Source organism: Eutrema salsugineum, unplaced genomic scaffold (genome assembly GCF_000478725.1).
Source record: "Eutrema salsugineum unplaced genomic scaffold, Eutsalg1_0 scaffold_1, whole genome shotgun sequence".
Classification (NCBI taxonomy): domain Eukaryota; kingdom Viridiplantae; phylum Streptophyta; class Magnoliopsida; order Brassicales; family Brassicaceae; genus Eutrema; species Eutrema salsugineum.
The window spans coordinates 772-23,822 of NW_006256909.1; the positions used below are offsets into that span (position 1 = coordinate 772).

Sequence of the window (23,051 nt, forward strand, 5' to 3'; positions counted from 1 at the left end):
TCACTCCCCTTGATTTTGATTTCTGAAATTCGCCTCTTCGATTCAAGCTTTTGCTCATACTCTTTCGTCAAAGACATCGTCTTTGACCAAGAATATTAATTCTCGTTTTCCTCTGCCTTTCATAAACATTTTCTCGGAACACAAACATAATGCTCACCACTAATTTAAAAGAGCTAGTTTATCCCAGGATTCCACAGTTTGATTCAAGGTTACTAACGATGCATAGTATTATACAAAATTGTGTATGTAATACACCAAATATACATATGTTTTCTATCCTATATTCAAAGATCAAATGTATATCGGCCAAAAATAATTTTATGTACCATAACAAATTTGTCATGGAACTATTGTACAGTCATATTACAGGGCCAAGATAACCCAAAAACGTAGCTTGCTAAGTCAATTCACATTGCTATCTAACTCTTGCAAGTTTAGAGCCCTTTCAGGGCTCTGTCCAGCCCCTAAGCTTCTGGCAAGTGACCGTATAGCTTTAGATATCAACTCTTTCTTCTGCTTCTCACCCGAAGTGCTTGTGCCGCTTGATCGAGACGCATTGTCTTCCTCCTTCAATGTCACACACAATCCTCTCAACCACTCCTCTAGAAACGATGCTTTCTGTAAGGTTTCAACCGACACCACCAAATATTTAAGTCACTATTCCTTTAACCAGGCAAATGAATTCAGTGGTATCAACAACAACAGGTCCCAGTTTCTTACTTTAACGAGAAAATCTGCCAACCCTTCACAATGACAGCTTGAGACTAGGCTGAGGAGATGCAGCATGGTTGAGGTTAACTGAAACAACCAACCGCACTTAGAAAAATCCTTCATCAGTAACCTAAAACTCGGCCAACAGGGTTTTCGTGATTTTACCTGATTCTCAAGCGATCTCTTATATTTGAAAGTCGTTGGAGTCGTCTCTTTGTCAGAATTCAGACTCTGTAAAGTATGCTCCACACCTTTGACAACATCAGGGAATGATCTCCCATAAGCTGTAATTACATCATGCGCGAGGGAATAATTAGCCAAACCGAATCCTCAAACACCAAAAAAATATGAGACAAACCTTGTCCAAATTAAAATCCGGGGGGGGGGGGGGAGGGGAGAAAAGGGATCTCCCCCAGTGGGGGTTGGGGAACAGCTAAAGCGGCAGCCGCTTGGATTCTTACTTTAAAGTTTGCTGCCTCCCGAAACAACAATAATAAAAAACTAAAAAAACTTGGAGCCCTTCAAAAAAAAAAGAGGTTGGAAAGGTAACCCGGAGTAATAACTTTTGTAACAAAAAGCTAAAGGAAGCATACCAATCCCTATTTTGGAGTTTTACTGGCTCATTGGAGAAAAAATTGGTTAACGCACGGGAAACCTTCCCTTTGACCCGGAAAAATTTCTAAAGTAAAAAAATGGAGTAAAAAAAGCTAGGGAAAGGGTAAACAAACCCAAACACATTAACCCCAATCAAAACAATTCCACTACCTTGCTAAATAAAAAATCTTTATGACACCAAACCAAATTAATAAGATTTGAGTTTGATAAGCTTTCTCCCAAACCAAACTAGGCCAACTCGCACCAAAACTGATTGAAACTCAAATGCTCACATCCAGATGACGACTATCTCGTTTAATTCTACTTATTAAGGTATACCTTAACATTACCAGTAGTAACACTGGAAATAAATGCTTGCACGGCCCTCTCCAACCAGCTTGAATCAACCGCGCAAGATAGATGGTGAGAATTTGATGAATGGTGATGAGGCAAAGGTAAAACCTCGTGGTTACTTGTCATGCATCTCAATTTTACATATTTTGAAATACTCCCCAGTGCCCGAACTGCATTGGCTTTGACCTAACAACAGAATTCCGGAAATGATGATGACAGGCAAATAATACTAAAGTCTACTGTGCGCTTCATAGAAAAATAAATATCTGCCAGCCAATTTCGCCACAGAGAAACAAAACATTTGAATAATAAAATTACCGAGAAAATAAATAATTAATTTTATAGAGTAAAATTTGGGATTGAGGAGCATATCATTAGTAAGAAAAACTAATTATCACAATCTGTTTGGAGCAATTTTCATTACCTTGTCCGCATCCTCAGTAAGACGCAAAGCACATTCTATTAGTGCGTCCACAACTAGAGAAGTTGTATTTGATCCTACTAAGGAAAAGAAAGGAAAAGTATGTCCAAAAGATATACCAGAGTCTAACTATAACTTCAGTATTGATGATACCTTCAAAGGACCTACCATCGACACGGTAACGCAGAGCTTCGCATACATTGGCCAAAGCCCAGGATGCCGTTATACGCACCTGAATTGACAAGCATAAAGTCCATTGCAATAGGAAAAGTGAATCTAAAATGCCTAGCTCATGAGAGCAAGGAAATGAAAGTCAGTAATGTAATACCGAGATCAAAGGATCGCGGGTATTCGCTTCAACAGCTAAGATAAAATTTTCATATATCCCCACACTGCATCAACAAAGCTCCTTAAGTTCGTGATCACGGATATCTTGTTATGGATAATTGGGACAAGCAACAGATTGTTTTAACAGACAGTGACAAAAGGGTGAAGCTACCTTAAAGAAGTTTCTGGAAAACATGAAATTACACCAATAGCTCGGCAAGCTGCTGATCTGACTGAAGGTGTTTTGTCATGCAATGCAGCGGTTATCTGCAAAAACTAAAAGACGTCATGCACATGTCCTAAAAACTAAAGTTGAGATAGTTAAACTCCAATCACAACAAGGCTCCAATACTTACAATTGATGAAGTAATAAAATCCTTTTCCTGCTTATTGAAAGAGACAAATATGGAGGATGTAATACCAGAAAAGCAAGTAACCGCAGTGCTCCTCACCTTCCAAACATAGGAATATATTCAGGACCGCAGATATTCAAACTACAGCAACTGCATGTATGATTGTACTAAAACTTGTCAAGATTAAACCCACCACCGCAGAACCATGTTGTAACACCAGAACTATATGTTTACGAATAGCCTCAGACCATTGGTAACATCCTGCCTGAAAAATTGGCTCTTGAACAAATTCAGGATTTTCAAATCCATATGATGGTGCAGATGAAATTCTTATTGACCTTAAGCAGTCAGATGTAAATGGTGTATCCATTAATCTATCGTACTGAAGATCCTCTGTTCCCTTAAATCCAGATATTGCGCGAAGGCATCCATCCAAAACCTATATGCAATAATGAGTAAATCCTTATTCAAATGGCTTAGCTGTCAAGCCAGATTCTTTCTAAAAGCAGACAAAAAACTTGGCACAATTCAAAAATAAAACTGAGCATGCTACCAATCGGCAATGAACGGCCCTGGTCCACAGAAGCTAGGGAATATAGAAGACATTTCAATTTTAGATATATAGAACATAGTTATTTGATAATCCTACCTTAATAGCAGCTGTGAGGACTTTATCCCCAATATATCCAACAGGTTCTCTAACTGAAGCTTTCCATGTCGTTGCAGGATATTCAACAACAGCACACTGCAAGAGTTTATAAACGAGGACAGAGATCCGTTCCCAATATGCTGACACTACGGTCGGGTAATTGAGAGCCATAGCTCGGAGGGCCTGCGCAGCAACCACATATCTTTGAGGACAAACAAAACAGTGAGCATATTCCTCAACCATGCCCCAGTCTCACATTAATTTTCTACCGCACCCCACCCTCATCACAAAAATGTATACAGATAGGTTAATATGTTCTTTATGTATGCGTCTATCCTTCTACTTTTACTAGTACTCCTTACAAGACTAGGAACCCACATAATACCTGAAGAGCCTCAACGCATGTTGATGAGTCAGAAAATTGCTCAGCAAAACGAAATAAAGTACAAAGAACACCTGACTTCCATTCACATCCCTCGAATCCTGAAACGACTTCAACAAAGAATGTCAAATATTATAATGAGATTATGGTTAGGACAGTCGTCACAATGGAACAGGTGCAAGCAATCGGAAAAGGTCAACCTGCTGATGTCTCATCCAAAAGCATATTATGTACTTTCATTTGAGGAGGAAAGGTAGAGAATGCAGCTGTCAGGCAACCTATTGCCAAAACCTACACAAAACATATCATGATATAGGTATGGCATTCACAGGAGCAACTTTTAAAAGGGAGAAGCTTGAGTTTAGAAAAGGAAGTTTTTCCAAAAATCTAAGGCAAGGCAACTTAAACCCTTAGTTCCCAGCTCCGCATAACCAACCATCTAAATCAAATGTGGGAAGGGTTAATTAGAGCGAGGAAAATGTTATAATCATTGGGGAAGTGTATCGGTCTGTGTTACTTAGGTATTGGGGTTCAGAGCTGAGAATCCTCTATTAAAAAGAGTCTCAAGGAGTGACTCTTTCTTTGGTTGATTGAATGAAGAAAGATCTTTTGTTGGTTCTTACCACACCTCTACTTCGCCTCCATGAATAGAAACTTAAAATCGATGGGATTAGAAAATCAGCGAAAAGAAAACTAGAACAGAATTTATTAATAGGATAGGAACTGGAAAACATAAGCAGAAACGAAACTCTCCCAAAAACGTCCCTAGACCCTTGTCCAACGACTGCACCGTTTAAAATCCCATTTTATTCTCCTTCTATTGCTTCCTTAAGTCTACACACTTACGTATGTAACTAAAATTAGTCTAAATCTCATGACTTCAGCAAGTAGGAACTAGGATAGTCCAAGACAGAAACCCTAGATATGAAAACATGAATTCATATATCCACCATAAACCAAGACAACAAACAGACAAAACAACATATGGAAAGGAAGAACTAACCAGCAGACCAGTTTTATCATTTTTGAAAGGAAACCCCTCATTAATCCTACCATGCAGAGACATTATAACTTTTGGCAGCAATTCTCCTGGCATTCTCGAGTAACTGAAAATGATAGCAAACATTAAAGAACACATGAAAATCTCATACAAGATACTAAATGTTTTAACAAGAAAAAGCATCAGCTAAACGGGTGCTGGGTCTACACGCATATTCATGAAGCTCAAGCTCTTGCAATTCACTTAGTCGAAGATAAACCTTTATCAAGTCCATTTGTTTTTTTATGACAGATATCAAACACCGTTATAAAGATACAATACTTAAACAATAAAAAAAAAATATCAGTAACCATGAAGAGCCGACAAGCTAAACACAGAAAAAATGTACGTACGGTGTGCTTGATATCAGAAGTAAGAGGATCTTGAACAGCTGAATCAACAATCTACCATGATTATCACGGTGAATCAAATGTAGAATGCCTACGCCCATAAAAAAAGGGAATAAAAACTCAGTCAAACAAGGAATAACTAATAGCCAAGCCAGAAGAAAAAGGGAAAAATTAATGTTGTTATAGTACCAGTGTGAAGTTGCATTAATATTAGACCAAGGGAATTTGAGAGGGGCATGAACGATCCATACTTGGTGGATTCCTTGTACTCTGCCACTTGAAGGAAAATAGATGAAGGCCCATCCATCATGGTGGCAAGAGCTGACGCAGATGCTATCCTTACCTAGACATTGCAAAAAGAAAACAAACAAAAAAGTATTGTCAGGACTCAGCTGTCACGAAAATGAGCCAAAAAAACAGACTCTAGATGTATGTTGAGGCCGTAAATTTCGATGTTGAAAAGGTGAAAATGGAACATCGAAACATACGGCCTCAACTACTTATAAGGCACAGTAATAACCACCTTCAAATGAGGATCAAAAAGCAAGCAAGTCATAAGAGTAGCTTCAAACTTCCTGTTGATGATTTCGGGGAGTTAAGGAGACAAGATAATATAATGATACACTGACTAAAGATGTTGTATGTAATTTTCGACCTTGGCTTCAGTACATCACTGGTTGGAAAGAGTGCCATCCACTGGGTGGTAAATGACTTCGAATCAGCTTGGCAAAGATCCTTAACGGAAGAATAAGAAACTGACTAAGTAATTGTTACTGAAAAGTAAATGGAACTGAAAAGTAAATGGAATATGAGAACCAACTAGGAAGAAAACATTGCCACGCACCTGTATGCAAACAAGCGCAGCTCTCCTAACCTTAGAGCTTTGGGAACAATAAGAATCCCTTATAGATCCGTCACTGTCACTAAAATCAGAATCTGATGATAAAACATCAGAACTAGCAGAATCATGAGCAGACAGGCGCCGCCAGTCACAAGACACCGGCAGCTTAGAGTTCAATTCATCCCTCTTGCGCAAGTGGGGAGGCCTATAAGGAGTATTTTTGGCGTTCTTACTTACTCCAGACTTTAATGTGGAAAGCTTGACATCCAACTGCTTATCCTTGTGCACAACATCTGAATGAGAGAAGTGAGGTGTGCCAGTAAGTCCAAAACAGAAAAACATTCTCAATGCCGCTATAAAACTCGAGACCTGCAACATTACAGTTTCTGGTCAAACAAAAGGAAAAAAAAAAAAAGTCTGTTCAAACCAGAAATTCACTTATCTAAGGCTACGAGAGCAAAGGGTATCAAGAACCTACGTACATGATCAGAAACCGGACATTTGACATTTGTGAGGACCAAGTGCACACAGTCTAGAAGGCATGAATAAAAGCTGAGGAAAATTGAGAAAACAATATTAGCTAAGGGGGGAGAGAGTCTAATAAAACCCAATATAAAAGAGTAGTATATCGTATTCTCCACAAAGACAAAAAATAGTTGAAAGTTCCTTAAGACGTACCTCCACATAGATCGGTCCTCGACAAGCTGGCCCTTGGATGCTAAGACGTCCATTACTTTCCTTAGAACCTATATCAGGATGCATGTACAACCTTGAGTTACAACGAATATTATGGAGATGAGAGGAGATGTGAAGGGGATCACCTCCAGCGAGGACTGGGAGACGTCACTAGGAAAGAAAGACTCAGACACAGAAAATGCTCCACCAAACATGTCAAAGGCAAGAGCCATGGCATCCCATAAGCTACCACTCTGTTCAGGCAGCTTTTTACCCAGATCTAAAGTAGGGTCATGATTTGAGAAACCATACGACGCAACTAAATCCTGGTGTAGTAACGGAATTATGCGCAGGAGAAAGTTGACTAAGTGAATGTTCTCCTGATGGGAGCTATTTCTGTGGTACAGAGCCGCGAAACGTCTGGGAAAAGGGAGGAGGTTACGAAGAAAGTGAAAAGTCAGCAAGAAAAAAAACCAATCAGGGAGTGAGAGATTATATAAAACCTTAGAGTCTCGAAACATTGGTTCACAGGTTCGATTCTGGAGAAATATGCAGAGGAATAGGGTGAAGGCATTGGTTGGCGCAGAAGAAACTCCAAGACACTAGCAAAAGAGTGAAGAAGGAGCGGCCATGACGATGAATTTTGTTGCACAAGTACACGAGCAAAAACATCGTGTATCTGGATTTTAAGGCAATAGGATTAAGGAGAGGGCAATCGAATACAAGGAATTGGAAAACAAAAATGAGACGTGGAGGAAAGGACGCACCAATTGACAAGTATGAAGAGATACAGCGATCCAGTCAGGACCATCAGCTTTGGAAACCAAATCGAGCAGGAATAAGCAATCCGAAGTGAGCTCGTGCGGTGGGAGGAGAGAGACGACAGACAGAAGGGAATGAGAGTGAGAGAAGAGTAGATCCTGAAGCAACAGAGGAATCAGCGGCGGTGGGGTGCTTAAGATTTCGTCCCTGAGAGAGAGAAACGCCGTCCGCCACCTTCCCGCGCTTGACGAAGCTGCCGCCGTGAACATGTTCAGTTACCGAGTAATCAGAGAAAGACGAGAGAGAGAGAGGAGATGTGCTGCGGTCGAACACGAAACGGTTTCCGACATAAGGAAAGGTAAACCTTTGGGCTCACTGACTTGGGCTGGTCAATATAAGTTAATGGTACGTCTAGATCCAGAATTCGTTGGGCTCAGCCCATTTTGGAGGTAAGTTAGATGTTCTTTAGACACCAAAAACTCGCATTTCCTCGATCGTCAAAAGAGGAAGAAAACATAGGCAGGCAATACAACTTGTGCGCTCACATGTAACAATGGAAACATAGGCAGGCAATACAACTTGTGCACTCACATGTAACAATGGCTTTAATCTTGTTAACAGTGTCTATTCAAGTACACAGAAAAGAGTCGCAAACCAAAGAACAAAATCCCCAATGGCTTTACCATTTTTTTAGTAAGGCATTGCCACACAGCCCCATGATGACTCTGTTTCTCGGGGTGATGATAAAGTAGGCTTTAGGACAAGCTAAATTTCTTCGGCACCATCAGATTTAGGCCCAGCAAATCTCGTGATCATTCATGCCATTGCAAGGAATAAATACATATCGTACGTGCTCAACCCTCAAGAAAAAAAAAAAAAAAACATAATGTCCAGATGCCAACTAACAATAACTTAAAAACAGGAAGTCAACAAGAAATGAGAAGCTCCAAATCTTTATGTTTTAGGAAACACCTGATCCACCCCAGCCTTGCTTGTTCCTTCCTCCTCCATTTTCACACTTGCTTCCTCCATTCCAACTGTGTTTACTCCTGTAACCTGCAACCAAACCAATCCAATTTAGAAAACCATTTGCATGTCAAACCAATCCAATTTCCGGCCTCAACCTTTTTAATGTCAATCTCTCAGATCTATTATAGTTTCAATTCACCTTTGTGCTTCCACTCTCATCCATACCCGCCTCAAAACCTTTGCCACGCTCCATTACTCCTTTCAGTCCATCCTGCACATACACGTCATGATAAACAAATCAACTGACAATAGAGTCTATATCACAAAGACGGGAGTGAGGCAAAGATGATTCAGCTCAGCTTAGCAAGCAGGTCACATGTGCTACTCAAGTCGGTTGTTGGACCATTCTAACTAGCCTAGGCTAAATCTATTGGAGCATAGCTGAAGATTCACTAGCCTCGGGTGAATGTATCTCCAGCTCAGATTAAGTGGTTCAATGTCAGAATGAGATTCAATCTTTTAGGTTCTGGGGGTCTCAAATTGAGAAAAAGAGTCGCTTTGGTGTAATATTTTTTGCCATATTCCGCAGAGAAGATTCCTGGAAAATGCTCTCAACCTAGATGAACTAATGCCAGTAGCAATGTTTAAGTAATCACGGGGAATAAGAAATAATTCAGTATTACCTTGTCCTTTGCATCAGGTTCAACAGCTTCTCTTTTCACTCTGTTTGGTATAGGTTTACTGCACAATGGGATGGTAATTTAAGTAAACACAACCCTGCTGGCGCGAAAAAAAAAAAAGAAAAAAAAAAGAGTAGATATTCCATACCGGTCATCATCTACATCCATATCAGAATCCGGATCCCATCTTTTATCTCCATCTTCTTGGTCTTCATCTACCTGTAATTTACATAGTGTACTTCACAAAATTAAAAATGGGTAGCCAACCAAAGTCACCCATCAGGGAAATTCTAATTGTAATTCTAATTGCACTAAAATAGCCTCACGAAAAGCCATGAGGATATGCAAGAAAGAATGGGGTACAGAAGAAAAACAGCCAAACGCACTTCAAATGATATCCTCGAGTGACATACCTCGGGAGCCTCTGTTTCTGGTGGCCTTTCCTGAAATGGCACACTTGGAGCATGCTGAAGCTTAGATAGATTGTGGAGAAGGTCATTACGAATCACTTCAAGCATCTGGCGAGAATTCTTATTTTCCATGTTACTTGGAGCAACGTGAAGTGTATAGTCTGGACCGAAGTACTCATAATATTCATGCTCTGGCATCTTGTCATCAACTTCAACTCCAAGTGCAACTCCAGTCTGTCCGATGAATAGTATGTTGCAGTAGATTCAAAGAGAATAGAAGTAGAAAAACAAAGGCCATAGAAATCGGATAACGGTTTTGTGAGAGAGATAATCTTGGTAAAGAGTAGCATCTAAATGAACAGAATAAAGTACCTCGTAGCACCAGCAACGGGCAACATTGCGGATAGTGTAACCACCACCACCCAAGAGCAGTAGGGGAACATTGAACGATCTCATAAATTTGACACACTCAGCATGACCTTTGATCGAAAGATTAAAGCAACCCAGCCTATCGCCAGACAATGAATCAGCACCGCATTGCAATACCACGGCACCTGGTCGGAAAACTTCCATCACTTTGCCCATGATCGGCTTGAATAACAGATGATAGCTCTCATCATCGATTCCATCATCCAGTGGTACATTAAGAGAATAGTACTTTCCATTTCCATAACCAATATCCTGTATATGACCTGTACCGGGAAAGTAATCCCCAAATTTATGGAATGAGACAGTCGTGACCCTGTCAGTAGAATAAAACGCGGTCCTCCACTCCATCCCCGTGGTGAATATCGATATCTACATATAGAACACGCTGCGAAAGAGAGAGAGGAAGAGGGAAGAGATTCAGAAGCCAAAAAAAAATACTACACTATATACCTATATAAAAATATCATGGGCAATGGGAGAAACGCTGCAGTCAGGAGACAAACCTCATGCTGCTTAAGGAGCTCTAGGATAGCTAGGACGATGTCATTGACGTAGCAGAAGCCAGAGGCCTCGCACTTCTTAGCATGATGGAGACCACCAGCCCAATTGATGGCAATATCGCAGAGCCATGGTTAAGCTTGACAGAGCCACCAACAGAGCCCCCGGCATAGGTCTGGCAAAAGAATAAAGGCCGTCAAAGACGGGACAATCTTCACCAACATTGAAGCGCTTGAGTTGGCGAATCTGATCTTGCTGGGTTTCAGGGGTAATGCTGCGGAGAAAGGAGACGTAGTCGTCGGCGTGGAAGCGGCAGAGATCACGGTCGCGGGCAGGGAAGGGCTTAAGAACCTGCATATGCTGGAGGAGACCGTAATGAGCAAGTAGGGCATGGGTCATGCGAATGCGGTGGGGCTTCATGGGGTGACCTTGGCCGTAGTAGTAATTCCCAACTTCTGGGTCATAGAAATAGCAAACTTTCCTCTTCACGCCGTCAGGTCCGGACGCCAGCGAATTGCCGCCAGTATCCATTCCCTCTGCACGCAAACCGATAACCAATACAAGGTGGAGCAGATCAAAATCTAAAACAAGCACAAAAAAAAAAAAAAAATTATGAAACCCTAGGATAGTAGCGGCCATGTTCAGTACCACATCCGACGCCGTACAAATGACAAAATACTATGTGATGAAGAAAAGAGAAAGCATGTATCTACAAGTGTGAAGATATCAAAATCCGAAGAAAAAGGCGGCGAGGCAGAGAGTCCAAGGAAAATGGAATTAACGCAGAAAAGGGAGAGAGAGTCGGACCTTTTTGTAGGATAAGGTATTGTATTGTAAATCAAAGTCGCAGTCGAGGTAATGGTCGGAGGCGAAGCTGCTAATTTTCTCTGGATTGCTTTTCTTCCTCCTCGGAGGAGAAGAAGGAGAAGAGAGCTTTGCTTTTTGTTTCAGATTTCAAAAAGGCGCAGCGCAGACAGTCGCTCTGGGAGTGGAACCGTAGTAGCCTTTAGTACTCTCTTTCGACATTCTGCTACTCTTTTTTTTTTTTGGTATATACTGAATGAAGAGGCCCATTTTAATTTGTTGTGGTTTAATTAAGGCCCACTTACTGATTGATTGAATCATGAATATTCATCATCTGCCAGCAGCCCATTGGGCTTTAAATTCAATACTTGCGGTTCTTACGCAAAGTAACAATTCAATTGGGAAACAGAGCAAGGAGAGCAAGTAACTAACTCAAAAGCTCTGCTGTGTCTCTGTCTAGTTTTCCACAACAACAACAACAAAAAAAAAACAATGTGTGACTTACAGTAGTTGATTGATATGAAGACATCAACGCTTTGATTGTGGCTTTCTAATGAAGACATACAGTACAGTGTATATAAGTATATAAAGAATGAAGGAAAGGCTACAAGTATCCAAGCAGATGGAGAAAGAGGCAGAAAAGGAAGAAGAGGGAGAGATAGAAGGTGTAAGGGGAAGCGGCACTATTGACATCCACATTGTGGTTAGGAGGAGTAGGAGAGAAGACAAATGATCTGCAGAGAGGGCAAGTGAGATGGCCACGGAGAAGCCAAGGTTCAATGCAATGGATATGGAAAAGATGAGCGCATCTAGGAAGATGGGTCACCGCATCCTCAGCCTCAAACTCCACAAGGCATATGGGGCAGCATATCTCCTCATCCTCCTCCTCCTTTTCCTTGTCCCTAAACATCACAGCCGTCAAGTGGTAACCGTCATCATCATGCGCTTCAGCATCTCCACACTGCTTCTTAAACCTCCCCAAGGGAATGCACACACATGTGTAGAATACTATGGCTGCTGTGCACAAATGCGACCTCGGAAACAACAATGAAATCATCTTTCTCCACCTTTCTGCTTCTTTACCTCACTCATTCCCTCTAATTTATAGACTAATATCATCTCCGAGGTGATCATCGAACCTTGAATTCGGCGGAGTGTTTGGACGGCGCCGCCCCCCCCCCCCCCCCCCCCCTTCTCTCTATCTCTTATTATATTCATTTTTTGTTTTTCTATAATCAAGTCAGCGATTCCTCAGACTCCAAGAAAACTCAAAGAGAGGTTGTAGTCAACGTAGGAGATGCACATGCTTCCATCTTAAGCATTACCTGATACTTGCATATAATAATAGTAATGAAAATAGGAAACAATGCAAGAATCACATGACGCCAAAGAAACAAAAAAAATCGCAACTCACCTTGATCCCTGAAACCTCGGATTCATCACATAACATAGTCAAGGGCATGCATATCTAGTACTGTATATTAAAAGCAAGGAGTCCTCCTTCCACCAAATTAGGCCTTAACTCTGTGTTCACGAATATAATACAGCCGACCAAAACAACTAAAAATCTCCGAGTGAATCACAAAACTATTTTTATTGTTGACTCTAAGCATTTTGCTATACCAAATGTTGGTTCAATACAGCACCAGATTATCCAGAACTTGTCTGTCCGCAGTAGTCTGTAGGATCACCGTTGTTTTCAAACCTGGCTACTAATTTTGCAACAGTCACGTACAAAGATGTCTAATAATGGTCAAATAATGGTCTGATAAGATTCAGCAATATTACGCCGACAACACAATGATAAATCTACCATTCTTGTCACTCTAGCATGTTTTAACTCAACATGCAATCAACATTAGAATCCATGAAATCAGGTAATGACCCTTAGCTGAATTAGAGGACAAAGGAAGAATATCTTGTTATCAGGTTCCAAAATGGGGCCCGTGTAAATAATTTAGTAAGCGCAGAAATGTTCTATTTATTCAAGGGCCCAAAAATATTCTATTTATTCAAGGGCCCAAATATATTCTATTTATTCGAGGGCCCTAATACAACAAACTGCTTGCCGTTTGGGATTTTTTTCGAAACGGCAGGAGAGCAATATGTGATAGACAAGAAGACCGTCACCGAGTTTGGATCCAACGGGTCGTTCATTACTCCGTCGAAAGTCATTGATTACAGTAGAGATTTAGGGTTTTTTTTTTTTTTGTAAAGAGTTTGTAGCCTTGCAAAAAAGCGGAAGAAGGAGAGAAATTATCTTTGTAAATTGCTATAATCGCAGGTACAATCTCTAAAATCCTCTGGGCGGTTTCTACTTTTTCTTTGTAAATTTTTACATATTTAGTGGAGAGACTCAACTCATTGCCCTGACTCTCTTCTGCAAGTTACGAAATTTGTTCCTTGTGATACCCAAAACTTTCCATTTCAGATTGAATGTGTTGTTGATGATAATGGCAGGATCGGTGGTTTAACCGGGACCGGGAGGAGTATGGAGCGAGAGAGGACCCTGGGAACCGGGGTGGATCATGTATTGAACTATCTAAAACGTAAGCAGCTCGAGAATCCAGGTTTCATGTATGCAATGGAGGAGAATGGTGGAAATGTTTTCTGGGCGGATCCAACATGCAGGTTGAATTATACCTACTTTGGCGATACTGTGGTTTTTGACACAACCTACAGGAGGGGTCAGAGGTATCAAGTGCCATTTGCTGCCTTCACCGGCTTCAGCCATCATGGACTGCCTCTTCTGTTTGGCTGTGCTCTTATACTCAACGAGTCTGAGTCCTCCTTTGCGTGGCTTTTCCAGACTTGGCTTCAAGCAATGTCTGCTCCCCCTCCTCCTTCTATTACAGTCGAACCAGACCGGCTGATACAGGTTGCTGTTTCTCAAGTCTTCAGTCAGACTCGCCTTCGTTTCAGCCAGCCCCTCATCTTCAGGGAAACCGAGGAGAAACTTGCACACGTCTATCAGTCTCATCCTGGCTTCGAATCCGAATTCATAAATTGCGTTATCGAGACAGAAACGGCTGCTGAGTTTGAGGCCTCCTGGGACTCTATCGTCAGAAGATACTATCTAGAGGATAACGACTGGTTCCAGTCGATCTATAATGCTAGGCAACAATGGGTCCCAGTTTTTATTAGAGGCACCTTTTATGGAGAGCTTTCTGCAAATGAAGGAAGCAGCATGTTGAACTCATTCTTCCAAGGGTTTGTGGACGCATCAACTACCATGCAAATGCTCATAAACCAGTATGAGAAAGCAATTGATTGTTGGCGTGAGAAAGAACTGAAAGCAGATTATGAAGCAACCAACTCAACTCCAATTATGAAGACGCCCTCTCCCATGGAAAGGCAAGCTGCTAGCCTTTATACCAGGGCAGCGTTCATCAAGTTTCAGGAGGAGTTTGTTGAGACCCTTGCAAATCCTGCAAATAGGATTAGTGATTCCGGAACTCGCACCACTTATCGTGTGGCTAAGTTCGGACAAGCTCACAATGGTCATACGGTCAATTTTGACTCTCTTGAGGTGAAAGCTAATTGCAGCTGTCAAATGTTTGAGTATTCAGGGATTCTTTGTAGACACATATTGGCAGTATTTAGGGCTAAAAATGTCCGTACTCTTCCATCTCGGTATCTACTAAGGCGATGGACCAAAGAAGCAAAGACTAGCGGCATTGAGGAACAACCCGAGTTTTCAAACAGTTGCCAAGAATCTTTAACCGTCTGCTGTGACAATCTACGCCAAGAAGCAACCAAGTATGTGGAGGAGGGCGCCAAATCTATTAAGATTTATAAAGCTGCAATGGATGCCTTAGATGAAGCTGCCAAGAAGGTTGCTGCTGTTGCAAGTAATAAAATTAGAGGATCCACACCTGGAACTAGTTCTGCCAACGGAGATTCTTACCCGTTTGACGAAGCTCAAGAAACTGCAAATGCAATGAATCATCCAGGGGTAAGCGAATTTATCTATAGGTACCCGTTAGTTTTATTACTTTGATGTCCGTTGTTCCTTGGGAATAAGTACTAGCTTCAATGTCAGGGTGAAAAGGAGAGGAAGATACTTGAACTGACAGCTGAACTGGAGAGGACTGGTCAGCGATGCGAAGTTTATCGAGCAAACCTGCTATCTATTTTGAGAGATATGGAAGAACAGAAGTATCAGCTATCCCTCAAGGTACAAAATGCTAGACTAAGCTTGAAAGAGTGAGTGCAACCTGCTGGATACATAACAATCACAATTCAAATCGCATACTGTGCTTGGTATTGCTAAGATTTATGGGACTCGACTTCATGCTTACTCATTGAGAATATGATTGGGAGTACAATCTGTTGCAAAGACTACCTACTGAGCTATAACGGGGAAATCCTGAAAATTGGGTCCCTCTTTCAAAAACCCTTAGATATTATACACGAGGAATCATATGAAAGACCAAATATTTTTTGCTTGTTTCACAGACTATCCTTCAAGCTAATTTTGATGTTCTGCACTTTGATGGACACTTGTAACTTTTGATCTTCCATTTCTTTCAAAACTGAAAGTAAGTTAGTCCTGTAAGCTTCACATTTCCTTTTTGCTAATTCCAGCTCGTTTCTGAGCTGATTAATCTTCTTGTCCATTTCGTCCTGCAAAAGCGGAGGCAATATGCTCATGCCACTCGTCAGCAGTAAAAGCACATATGAAAAATTGAGGACCATGCAGATTAATGAGATTGCATGAATAGTGGCTCACACTGACAAACTGAATAAAAATCTCTTAACATGCGAAGGAGCACATTAGTCAAAGTCAAATTATAACAGAGCAATCGTCTACGATACCATTCAAAGAGACAAAGCACTGATTGACCGGGGGGAAACCAGAACAAACGATACTTTTAAAATGTAGAAATGTTTTTGAGAAACGAAATATTTTTATCAAGATAACAAGTATAGGAAAGAAAATGTTACTCACCTCGGGCTCTAGTTGCGCCGGCAATTCGTGCTGACAGTCTTCATTGCAGCACATCAGTTTTCCACCAGTTACAGAACTCTCTTTAACATGACCATTAGCTATAATTCTCGTAACTTCGTTTTTCATTGCTAAAGACACAGTCTTGGCAGCTTCTTGCAGAGCAACTACAGCGACCTCACAAGTATAGAGAGACTTTCCAGCTTCTTCAACAAAATTAAATGCTTTGTGGCGTAAGGTGTTGTATCGAACAGTATGAGACTCCAGGTAATTAGCATACGCATGCAAACCATCATCATCAAATATAACGCTGCTTTTGGCATTTCTAGTCCATCTTTTTAGGATATAGTAAGGTGGAAGTGTAAGGAGATTGGTGACCCGGAAGACTGCCAATATATGTCTGCATATGATGCCAGAGAACTCGAACATCTGGCAACTGCAATTAGCTCTCATCTCCAAAACGTTGAACTTAACGAAATGAGCCTTGTGGTCCTCTCCATATTTGGCAACCTGGTAGGTAACAAGATCCCCATCATCATCAGCTTTAGATGCCATGAAAGTCAAAGTTCCGACTAGTTCCTCCTGAAATCTCATAAACAACTTCCTTGTGTAGAGTTCAGACGCCTGTTTCTCCATTGGAGATGGAGTCTTGAGGACAGGAGGTGAGTTCATCGTATCATAATCTGCTTTAACTTCTTTCTCGAGACGACTCTCCAAAGCTTTTTCATACAGCTTAAAGAACTGGCTTAGATTGGTTGAAGCGTTGATATAACCATCAAAATAAGAATTCATAGTGTCACTACGCTGAGTTGAGGACATTTCAGCGAAAAAGGTATCACGGAGATATACTGGGATCCACTGGCGGCGATCAGAGTATATTGCTTGTAGCCACTCGTGATCTCTTAGCTCATATTTGTCAAGAAGAGAAAACCAACATGACTCAAAATCCTCAACCGACTCAGTCAGGTTGACACATTTGTGGAAATCTGACTCAAAAGAAGGATGCCTGAGAAAGACATGCGACAACTTTTCTTGGCATTTTTTGAAGATATGCCATTTGCAAAACCGATGGCGGGCGGCAGGAAAAACCTGCATGATGGCTGCACGTATAACTGCATCGTGATCGGTGGTGATTGAGACAGGAGGGTGGGAGGACATTGCTGTTAGCCAGGTATTGAAAAGCCATACAAATGAAGCCTCGGTTTCATTTATGATGAAGGCACAGCCGAAAAGAATGGGCTGTCCATGGTGGTTAACACCAGTGAAGGGTGCGAAAGGCAAACGGTACCTGTTGGACCTATAGGTCGTGTCAAAAGTAACAGTGTCCCCGAAGTAAGCGAAATCCATTCGAGCTTTTGGATCAGCCCAGAACACATTACCCACAGACTGATCCTCGCTACCCTGTACAGCATAATAGAAGTTTGGGTTGTCGGCACTCATCTGCCTCAAGTAGTCAAGAAGAAGCTGAATCTCTGCTTCTGTGCTCTTCTGCCGGTTGTTCCTCATGTAATTCCTACAGTCGACTTCGGTGAAGCCAACCTTGCTTATGCCACCATACTCTTTGATGAGGGCGGACATGATCCTGCGGGGACCCATTCCTGCAGCTTGCAATGTGTCTATCAAGGTCTTAGCAGGACCTGAGATTTGCCTGTGCGAGCGCAGACAATGGACTTGGTCGGGAGGAACCAAGTCATGGTTGTGCTCTTTCACAAACCCAGAGACAAGCCATTTACCGGAATCTTGCATCTTAACAGAGAGCGAGGCTTTGCATCCGACTCTTGTGATTGTCCTCGGACGCTTGATCTCCCTATCCTTGGTGCGCTTTTCGTTCATGTTCCTGAAACCTTCTTTTGCACAAACGAATTGCCTCTGTATGATAGCTCCATCTCGCCGGGAGCGCCGGGAGGAACTGACACGGGTACTAAAGCCAATGCGACGCGCATACGAGTTGTAGAATGCCTTGGCAGCTTCTTCGGACTCGAATTCCAGACCATCATAAGGCTCTAGATCCAGGAGATCACCCTCGGGAAAGTAATTTCCGGCATCAGAGTTGCCGACAGAAAAACCAGGCATAGGGCTGTCCAGCATATCATCCTCGTCGATACCATCTTGGTGCTCAATATCGATAGCGTCGTCATCTACATCTCCCCCACTACTAACTCCTACACCAATATCGAAGTCGAGCACTTCATTATCCATATCCTGTCGACGCCTGAAGGATTTAGACCAGGGAATAGAAAGCATAAACAGTCCCCTATGGTTATCGTGATTCTGATTTCAAGCAAAATTTTCTGAGATGAGATTGGGAGTGATCTGAGACGCAGCGAAGACGAGGGAATGCGTGACTAGGGTTCGGTGCGGTGGGGAAAGGGCACACAAGAAGAGGCAGGGGAAGTTAGAATGGCCTACAGTATAGATTGTGTGAGAAGAAACGAGAGGAAATGAAGAGGAAGAGAGACGAGGGAGGGAGAATGGCGGAGGAAGACAGAGTTGTCGGGCACGGAGGAAGAGAGACGCCGGGAAGAAGAGAGACGCTTCTAAATTTACCTTGGCCTTTCCCTTTCTAACCATTCCTTCATAAGGCCCAACATCTTTCTACGTATTGGGCCATATCAATTCATAAAATTAATAAGACTCAACTTCTTTTGCGCGGCCCGTTCTCACAGCTTTCATAGAATTTCAAATTTCATAGCTGTTTCGTGGACAGGAAGGAGTGATTTAGCAAGAAAACAAAAACGACTGTTACAAGCTGAAAGTCACAGCATTATACAATCAGGAAATGTCATCAATCCAGAAAATTTTCTACCAGAAAAGAAAGAAGAAGAAAAAAAACAAAAGAAAAGGAAATAGAGTAAATGCAAGTAATGGATGTGATTAGTCTACAAAACTCAACTCGCCTATATATGTATATCATATATGTATGTATTGTAAATGGGGATGTTTTTAAGGGAATTGAAAACCACCGCCTCCCACACCCTCAGCAGCAGCAGCAGGTCCGGTGTTAGGGTTGATGGCTGTCCAGAGTAGAGAGATGGTGATGGCAATGAGACCTGCCCACACGAAAACTATGGTTGGAGTTTTGCCTCTCCGACCCATTAATCCTTTTGCGAATGGATACAAATGTGCCAAGACCCAAAAGCTGAAGAAAGCTCCTCCGATCAGCTTGCTCCATTGTGGCACCGCCTGGTATATCGTCCTGACGAAGGCCACCACAATCGCTATTATGTTCACCATCGCTATCACTATGGGCGGTATCATCAGCGACGACCATTTCACTATGTACAAATCTGCGTATATGTCATCGTTGTCATCTCCTCCGGATTTGGACGTCAATGTAAAGGAGATCTCGATCCCTGCAATGACTTTGAGGATTCCTTGGACCACAGCGTAAAGGTGAGAGCTCGTTCCAGAGATAAGCCACCACTGTTCATTTCTCCACCACTCCTCGAGTCCAATGCCAGACCACTTGACCTCTAAAACCGCCAAGCCAATCAAACAGATGGTGATTATGAGGAGGTAGACTAAGAAGGAGATACTCAGCGTCCGCACGATGAACTGTCCAGAGAAAAGAGAGAATGCGGGAAGAAAACAATAGAGGATGAGAAACAAGGAGGTGAAGGGATATATCCCAACGTTGAGGTATGCGAGACGTTGGAGGAATTTGAGACGTTTGGAGGCGAGAAGGGCGTTGTTTCTTGAGAAGAAAATCTCAACAGACCCGGTGGCCCACCGCAACACCTGGTGAAGACGGTCTGTGAGATTTATGGGTGCAGATCCTCGAAATGAATCTCGTTTTGTGATGCAGTAAACAGAACGCCACCCACGGTTATGCATCCGGTACCCTGTCACCACATCCTCTGTCACTGACCCGTAAATCCACCCGACTCTGTCTCCCCACTCTGTTTTATCCTCGTACCAACAAGAGATTACAGAAACAGACTCTGCCACAGTGGTGGCATCAAGTGGGTCACGAGGCACTCTAAGGGCTCCAGGAGGACGACCGTACTTGACAGCAGGGTGGTCTGCCAATGGACGACCTTGAAACTCTGCAATAGGAATTGACTCTGCTAGGAGTGTTGAGTTGCCGAAGCGTTTGGGGAGTTGTGTGACATCAAGGTCCGGGTCAAAGTCGCTAGTTGTCAGGGCCTCTATCTCTGTTTCCTTCTTCTCTAGAAGCTTGTCAGGATTTGGTGGATCAAAACCGTAGAGAGCAAATCGTCTAAACATAGTTCCTGTTCCGACATAAACCGGTCCCTGCAATGCAATTAAAAAAAAAAAAAAAGTTCAAAAAAAATATACAAGTTTGTTGTATTAAGAAGAAGATAGAAAAAAGAATTACTGTATGTATATAGTTACCTGAACACCGTCGAGAGCACGCATATTGCCATCAAAAAACACAGTGTTGTTGTTGGCATATCTATCGGAAGGATCGATGCCTTCAAATCTTTGTGGGAATTGAATGTAGCAAATGTCTTCACCACCTCTGTCCATCATAAAACACATCCCTTCTCGGATGGCCTTGCAATTATATATGTAATGATCACAATCAAGATTAAGGATGAAAGGTCCATTTGAGAGAATAGCAGAGGCACGGACGAGTGCATTCATGGCTCCAGCTTTTTTGTTGTGATCATAACCTGGTCGTTTCTCACGTGACACATACACAAACATGGGTAACCGAGTATCTGTATCTGAAAAATCAATGATCTTGTCGTTGTCATTGCCGATTAAAGGATCGCTGCTGGGTGGCTTCAACATCACTTGTAGGATCCCAGCATGGTCACCTTTGGAATGCTCTCGAGTAGCGGCTGCCCAAGTTCCTGGCCAGTGGGTACCATCGGCCATCCACGTGGCTTTAGGGACTTTCACAGGTTCTGTTGGATCACCTCCGCTCTCTCTCATCTGTTTCAGAGCCTTCATTTCTTCCCTTGCATTAAACGCATCCGACCTCCTCCGTATTGAGTCAGGGAGGCCGTTGATTCGAACCTTGAACTCATCATACTCTCTCTTAATCTTCCTCCTGTCCTTGACAAAGTCAATCCTGCTTTTGTTTTTTGTTGGATCAATCTTCAAACTAAAATATGTGTCTGGATTCCGAGGTTCGATGTTATGTTTCCGACAAAAGGGCACCCATAAATCCGCAAAGCTGGCAGCTTCTGCCATGGCTTCAAACGATAGAAGGGCTCCTCCATCATCAGAAAGGTAGCATGACACCTTCTCCACCGGATAATCAACGGCCAGGATGGATAGAATAGTGTTTGCGGTGACAAGGGGTGGCTCTTTCTCTGGGTCTGCCGTGGACACAAAGAGGTCGATACCCGGAAGATCAGACCTCCCTGTGGGGTTTGATGGAGAAGGCATGTCAAATTTGTCACGAAGTACTTCTAGGTCGGTAGAGCGGTTTATGGGACACAGCTTTGGGATTTGGTCTAGAATCCATGAAAATCCAAACCAAAGCTCGCATATTATTGACATCAACCATAGCCATACTGCATCTTCGTTAGGGTTTCGAATCCTCCAAGTTAGGAAAAAACAGAGCACGACAAAACGAATTGCGATTAACAGTCTGTAGGGGCTTATGATGGCAGCTGGGATTGGAATCCGTCGGCTTAGCGGCCGCCATGGTTTGTCAGCTGTTTCCACCATGCCACCTCTCATTCCTTCGTCCATATCATCTCCGTACATTTCATCTTGAGGCCAATACGCATTCCCGTAACCGTATGTGCCTTGCGTCTCAAACAACCACCTGTTGTGGTCAAATTCGCCGTTTTGATTCCTTTTCATCATGGACATGTTGCTGCTGTTATTGCCACGTTGATCTTTTCCTGGAGCTGGTAAGGGGAGAGCACCACTAGAAAAATCAGGCGTATCATCGTCTAGGTCCCCGATTTTGTATTGTTCCTTACATCCTGGACATAAACCTGTCTCTTTCTGGGCGTCCATGAAGCAATCCCTACAGATCTTGAACCTTAAAAAAAAAAAAAAAAAACCAACCATTTATTGGTTTTAGAAACCTCATTGTCTTGTGCAACAAGTAAATATAATATATAGCAATTAATGTTTGATTAATATTATATACATACCGGCATTCACATGGCATCACGTCCTTTCCTCTCTCGTCTTTCATGACTTTTCCGTCGCAAGCAGGCATGGCACACGAAGAACCTTTAGCACCAGCCATCTGAGGGTGTGTGACATCTGAATCGATGACTTTATCCATAAGATGTGCACGCGTGACACTGTTAAAACCTCCGGTAAATAGAGAGTTTGACACATATTGTTCTTCAGCTTTGGTGGCCATGGGTTGGTTGTCCGGCGTCGGAGGTATGTGAACTGTATAGTTAGAATAATCTCCCGAGAGCTCGCCCGATAATTCAATATTATCTCGGGATAGACTCACATATCGTCCACTAGATGTTCTTCTTGCGAATTTAACCGTTTGTCCGCTACCAGAATTGTTACGAACCTTCTTAGACGTTTGAGAAGGCGTGGACGCCATTATGATGCCAAACGAAGAAGCTTGGTTTCTGCGTGAATCAATGTGATCATGCAGAATAAAGATGAGACGTGAGCTTTTACGTCCTTGATACTTTGGGGGAAACAAAGAGAAAGTTAAGGAGGGGAGGATTATCAGGGCATAAGGCTGTTTATGCCATGATTCTCTATTTTTGGGCTTCTATTGTATTATGCATCAACCTATTTTTAGAAGCTCAGTTGTCTTGTTCTATTTTGGGATTTTCATGTTCTCTTTTTTCTTTTAATTCATTTTATTGCGGAAACCAACTCTTCACTCTTCGAGGACAACAGAAAAAATTGTAATTTTTAACTTACGTATATAATGTTCTATTTTTAACT

At 42.2% G+C, this 23,051-nt stretch overlaps 6 protein-coding genes and 1 long non-coding RNA gene across 13 annotated transcripts; 1 reads left to right on the top strand and 6 right to left on the bottom strand.

The window, feature by feature from the left end:
- Positions 1-202: 202 nt before the first annotated feature.
- On the bottom strand, positions 203-1,000 carry LOC112081908. Its single transcript, XR_002896787.1, has 3 exons — positions 877-1,000; positions 721-798; positions 203-618 (listed from the first exon to the last, which is right to left on the bottom strand). It is a non-coding gene; the product is annotated as an uncharacterized LOC112081908 (long non-coding RNA).
- A 603-nt stretch (positions 1,001-1,603) lies between these two features.
- Positions 1,604-7,764, bottom strand: LOC18029060. Of its 6 annotated transcripts, none has more exons than XM_024148875.1 (21): positions 7,464-7,764; positions 7,200-7,375; positions 6,843-7,116; positions 6,700-6,767; positions 6,504-6,573; positions 6,025-6,390; positions 5,836-5,915; positions 5,704-5,755; positions 5,432-5,450; positions 5,184-5,271; positions 4,795-4,897; positions 3,992-4,082; positions 3,795-3,901; positions 3,410-3,592; positions 2,954-3,199; positions 2,764-2,859; positions 2,580-2,674; positions 2,409-2,472; positions 2,234-2,312; positions 2,084-2,160; positions 1,604-1,845 (listed from the first exon to the last, which is right to left on the bottom strand). In XM_024148875.1, the coding sequence occupies exons 1-21, from the start codon at positions 7,725-7,727 to the stop codon at positions 1,627-1,629; spliced, it is 2,817 nt and encodes a 938-aa protein (XP_024004643.1). In that variant the 5' UTR covers positions 7,728-7,764; the 3' UTR covers positions 1,604-1,626. The 6 variants fall into 6 exon arrangements, 5 of the variants coding, with proteins under 5 accessions (XP_024004643.1, XP_024004642.1, XP_024004639.1 ...); XM_024148874.1 differs by having other exon boundaries at positions 1,605-1,845; positions 2,084-2,157; positions 2,249-2,312; positions 5,370-5,523; XM_024148871.1 differs by having other exon boundaries at positions 1,605-1,845; positions 5,370-5,523.
- Positions 7,765-8,228: 464 nt separating this feature from the next.
- On the bottom strand, positions 8,229-11,454 carry LOC18028175 (histone deacetylase 19). Its single transcript, XM_024149424.1, is given in 11 exon segments — positions 8,229-8,514; positions 8,627-8,698; positions 9,111-9,168; positions 9,256-9,326; positions 9,521-9,751; positions 9,890-10,279; positions 10,281-10,331; positions 10,450-10,571; positions 10,574-10,630; positions 10,633-11,025; positions 11,252-11,454. Coding segments are annotated over 10 exon segments (1,497 nt in total). The 5' UTR covers positions 10,976-11,025; positions 11,252-11,454; the 3' UTR covers positions 8,229-8,412.
- Positions 11,455-11,852: 398 nt separating this feature from the next.
- LOC18028116 (RING-H2 finger protein ATL18) lies at positions 11,853-12,305 on the bottom strand. Its single transcript, XM_006411535.1, has one exon. The coding sequence runs from the start codon at positions 12,303-12,305 to the stop codon at positions 11,853-11,855; it is 453 nt and encodes a 150-aa protein (XP_006411598.1).
- A 1,052-nt stretch (positions 12,306-13,357) lies between these two features.
- On the top strand, positions 13,358-15,842 carry LOC18028117 (protein FAR1-RELATED SEQUENCE 9). Of its 2 annotated transcripts, XM_006411537.2 has the most exons (3): positions 13,359-13,532; positions 13,709-15,203; positions 15,291-15,842. In XM_006411537.2, the coding sequence occupies exons 2-3, from the start codon at positions 13,740-13,742 to the stop codon at positions 15,456-15,458; spliced, it is 1,632 nt and encodes a 543-aa protein (XP_006411600.1). In that variant the 5' UTR covers positions 13,359-13,532; positions 13,709-13,739; the 3' UTR covers positions 15,459-15,842. The 2 variants fall into 2 exon arrangements, with proteins under 2 accessions (XP_024004682.1, XP_006411600.1); XM_024148914.1 differs by having other exon boundaries at positions 13,358-15,203.
- Positions 15,682-18,709, bottom strand: LOC18028119 (protein FAR1-RELATED SEQUENCE 5). Its single transcript, XM_006411536.2, has 2 exons — positions 16,200-18,709; positions 15,682-15,874 (listed from the first exon to the last, which is right to left on the bottom strand). The coding sequence occupies exons 1-2, from the start codon at positions 18,438-18,440 to the stop codon at positions 15,701-15,703; spliced, it is 2,415 nt and encodes an 804-aa protein (XP_006411599.2). The 5' UTR covers positions 18,441-18,709; the 3' UTR covers positions 15,682-15,700.
- Positions 18,710-19,139: 430 nt separating this feature from the next.
- Positions 19,140-22,703, bottom strand: LOC18028118 (cellulose synthase-like protein D4). Its single transcript, XM_006411538.2, has 3 exons — positions 22,280-22,703; positions 20,553-22,164; positions 19,140-20,450 (listed from the first exon to the last, which is right to left on the bottom strand). Exons 1-3 carry the CDS (start codon positions 22,693-22,695, stop codon positions 19,140-19,142), a joined length of 3,339 nt encoding a protein of 1,112 aa, XP_006411601.1. The 5' UTR covers positions 22,696-22,703.
- Between the last annotated feature and the right edge of the window lie 348 nt (positions 22,704-23,051).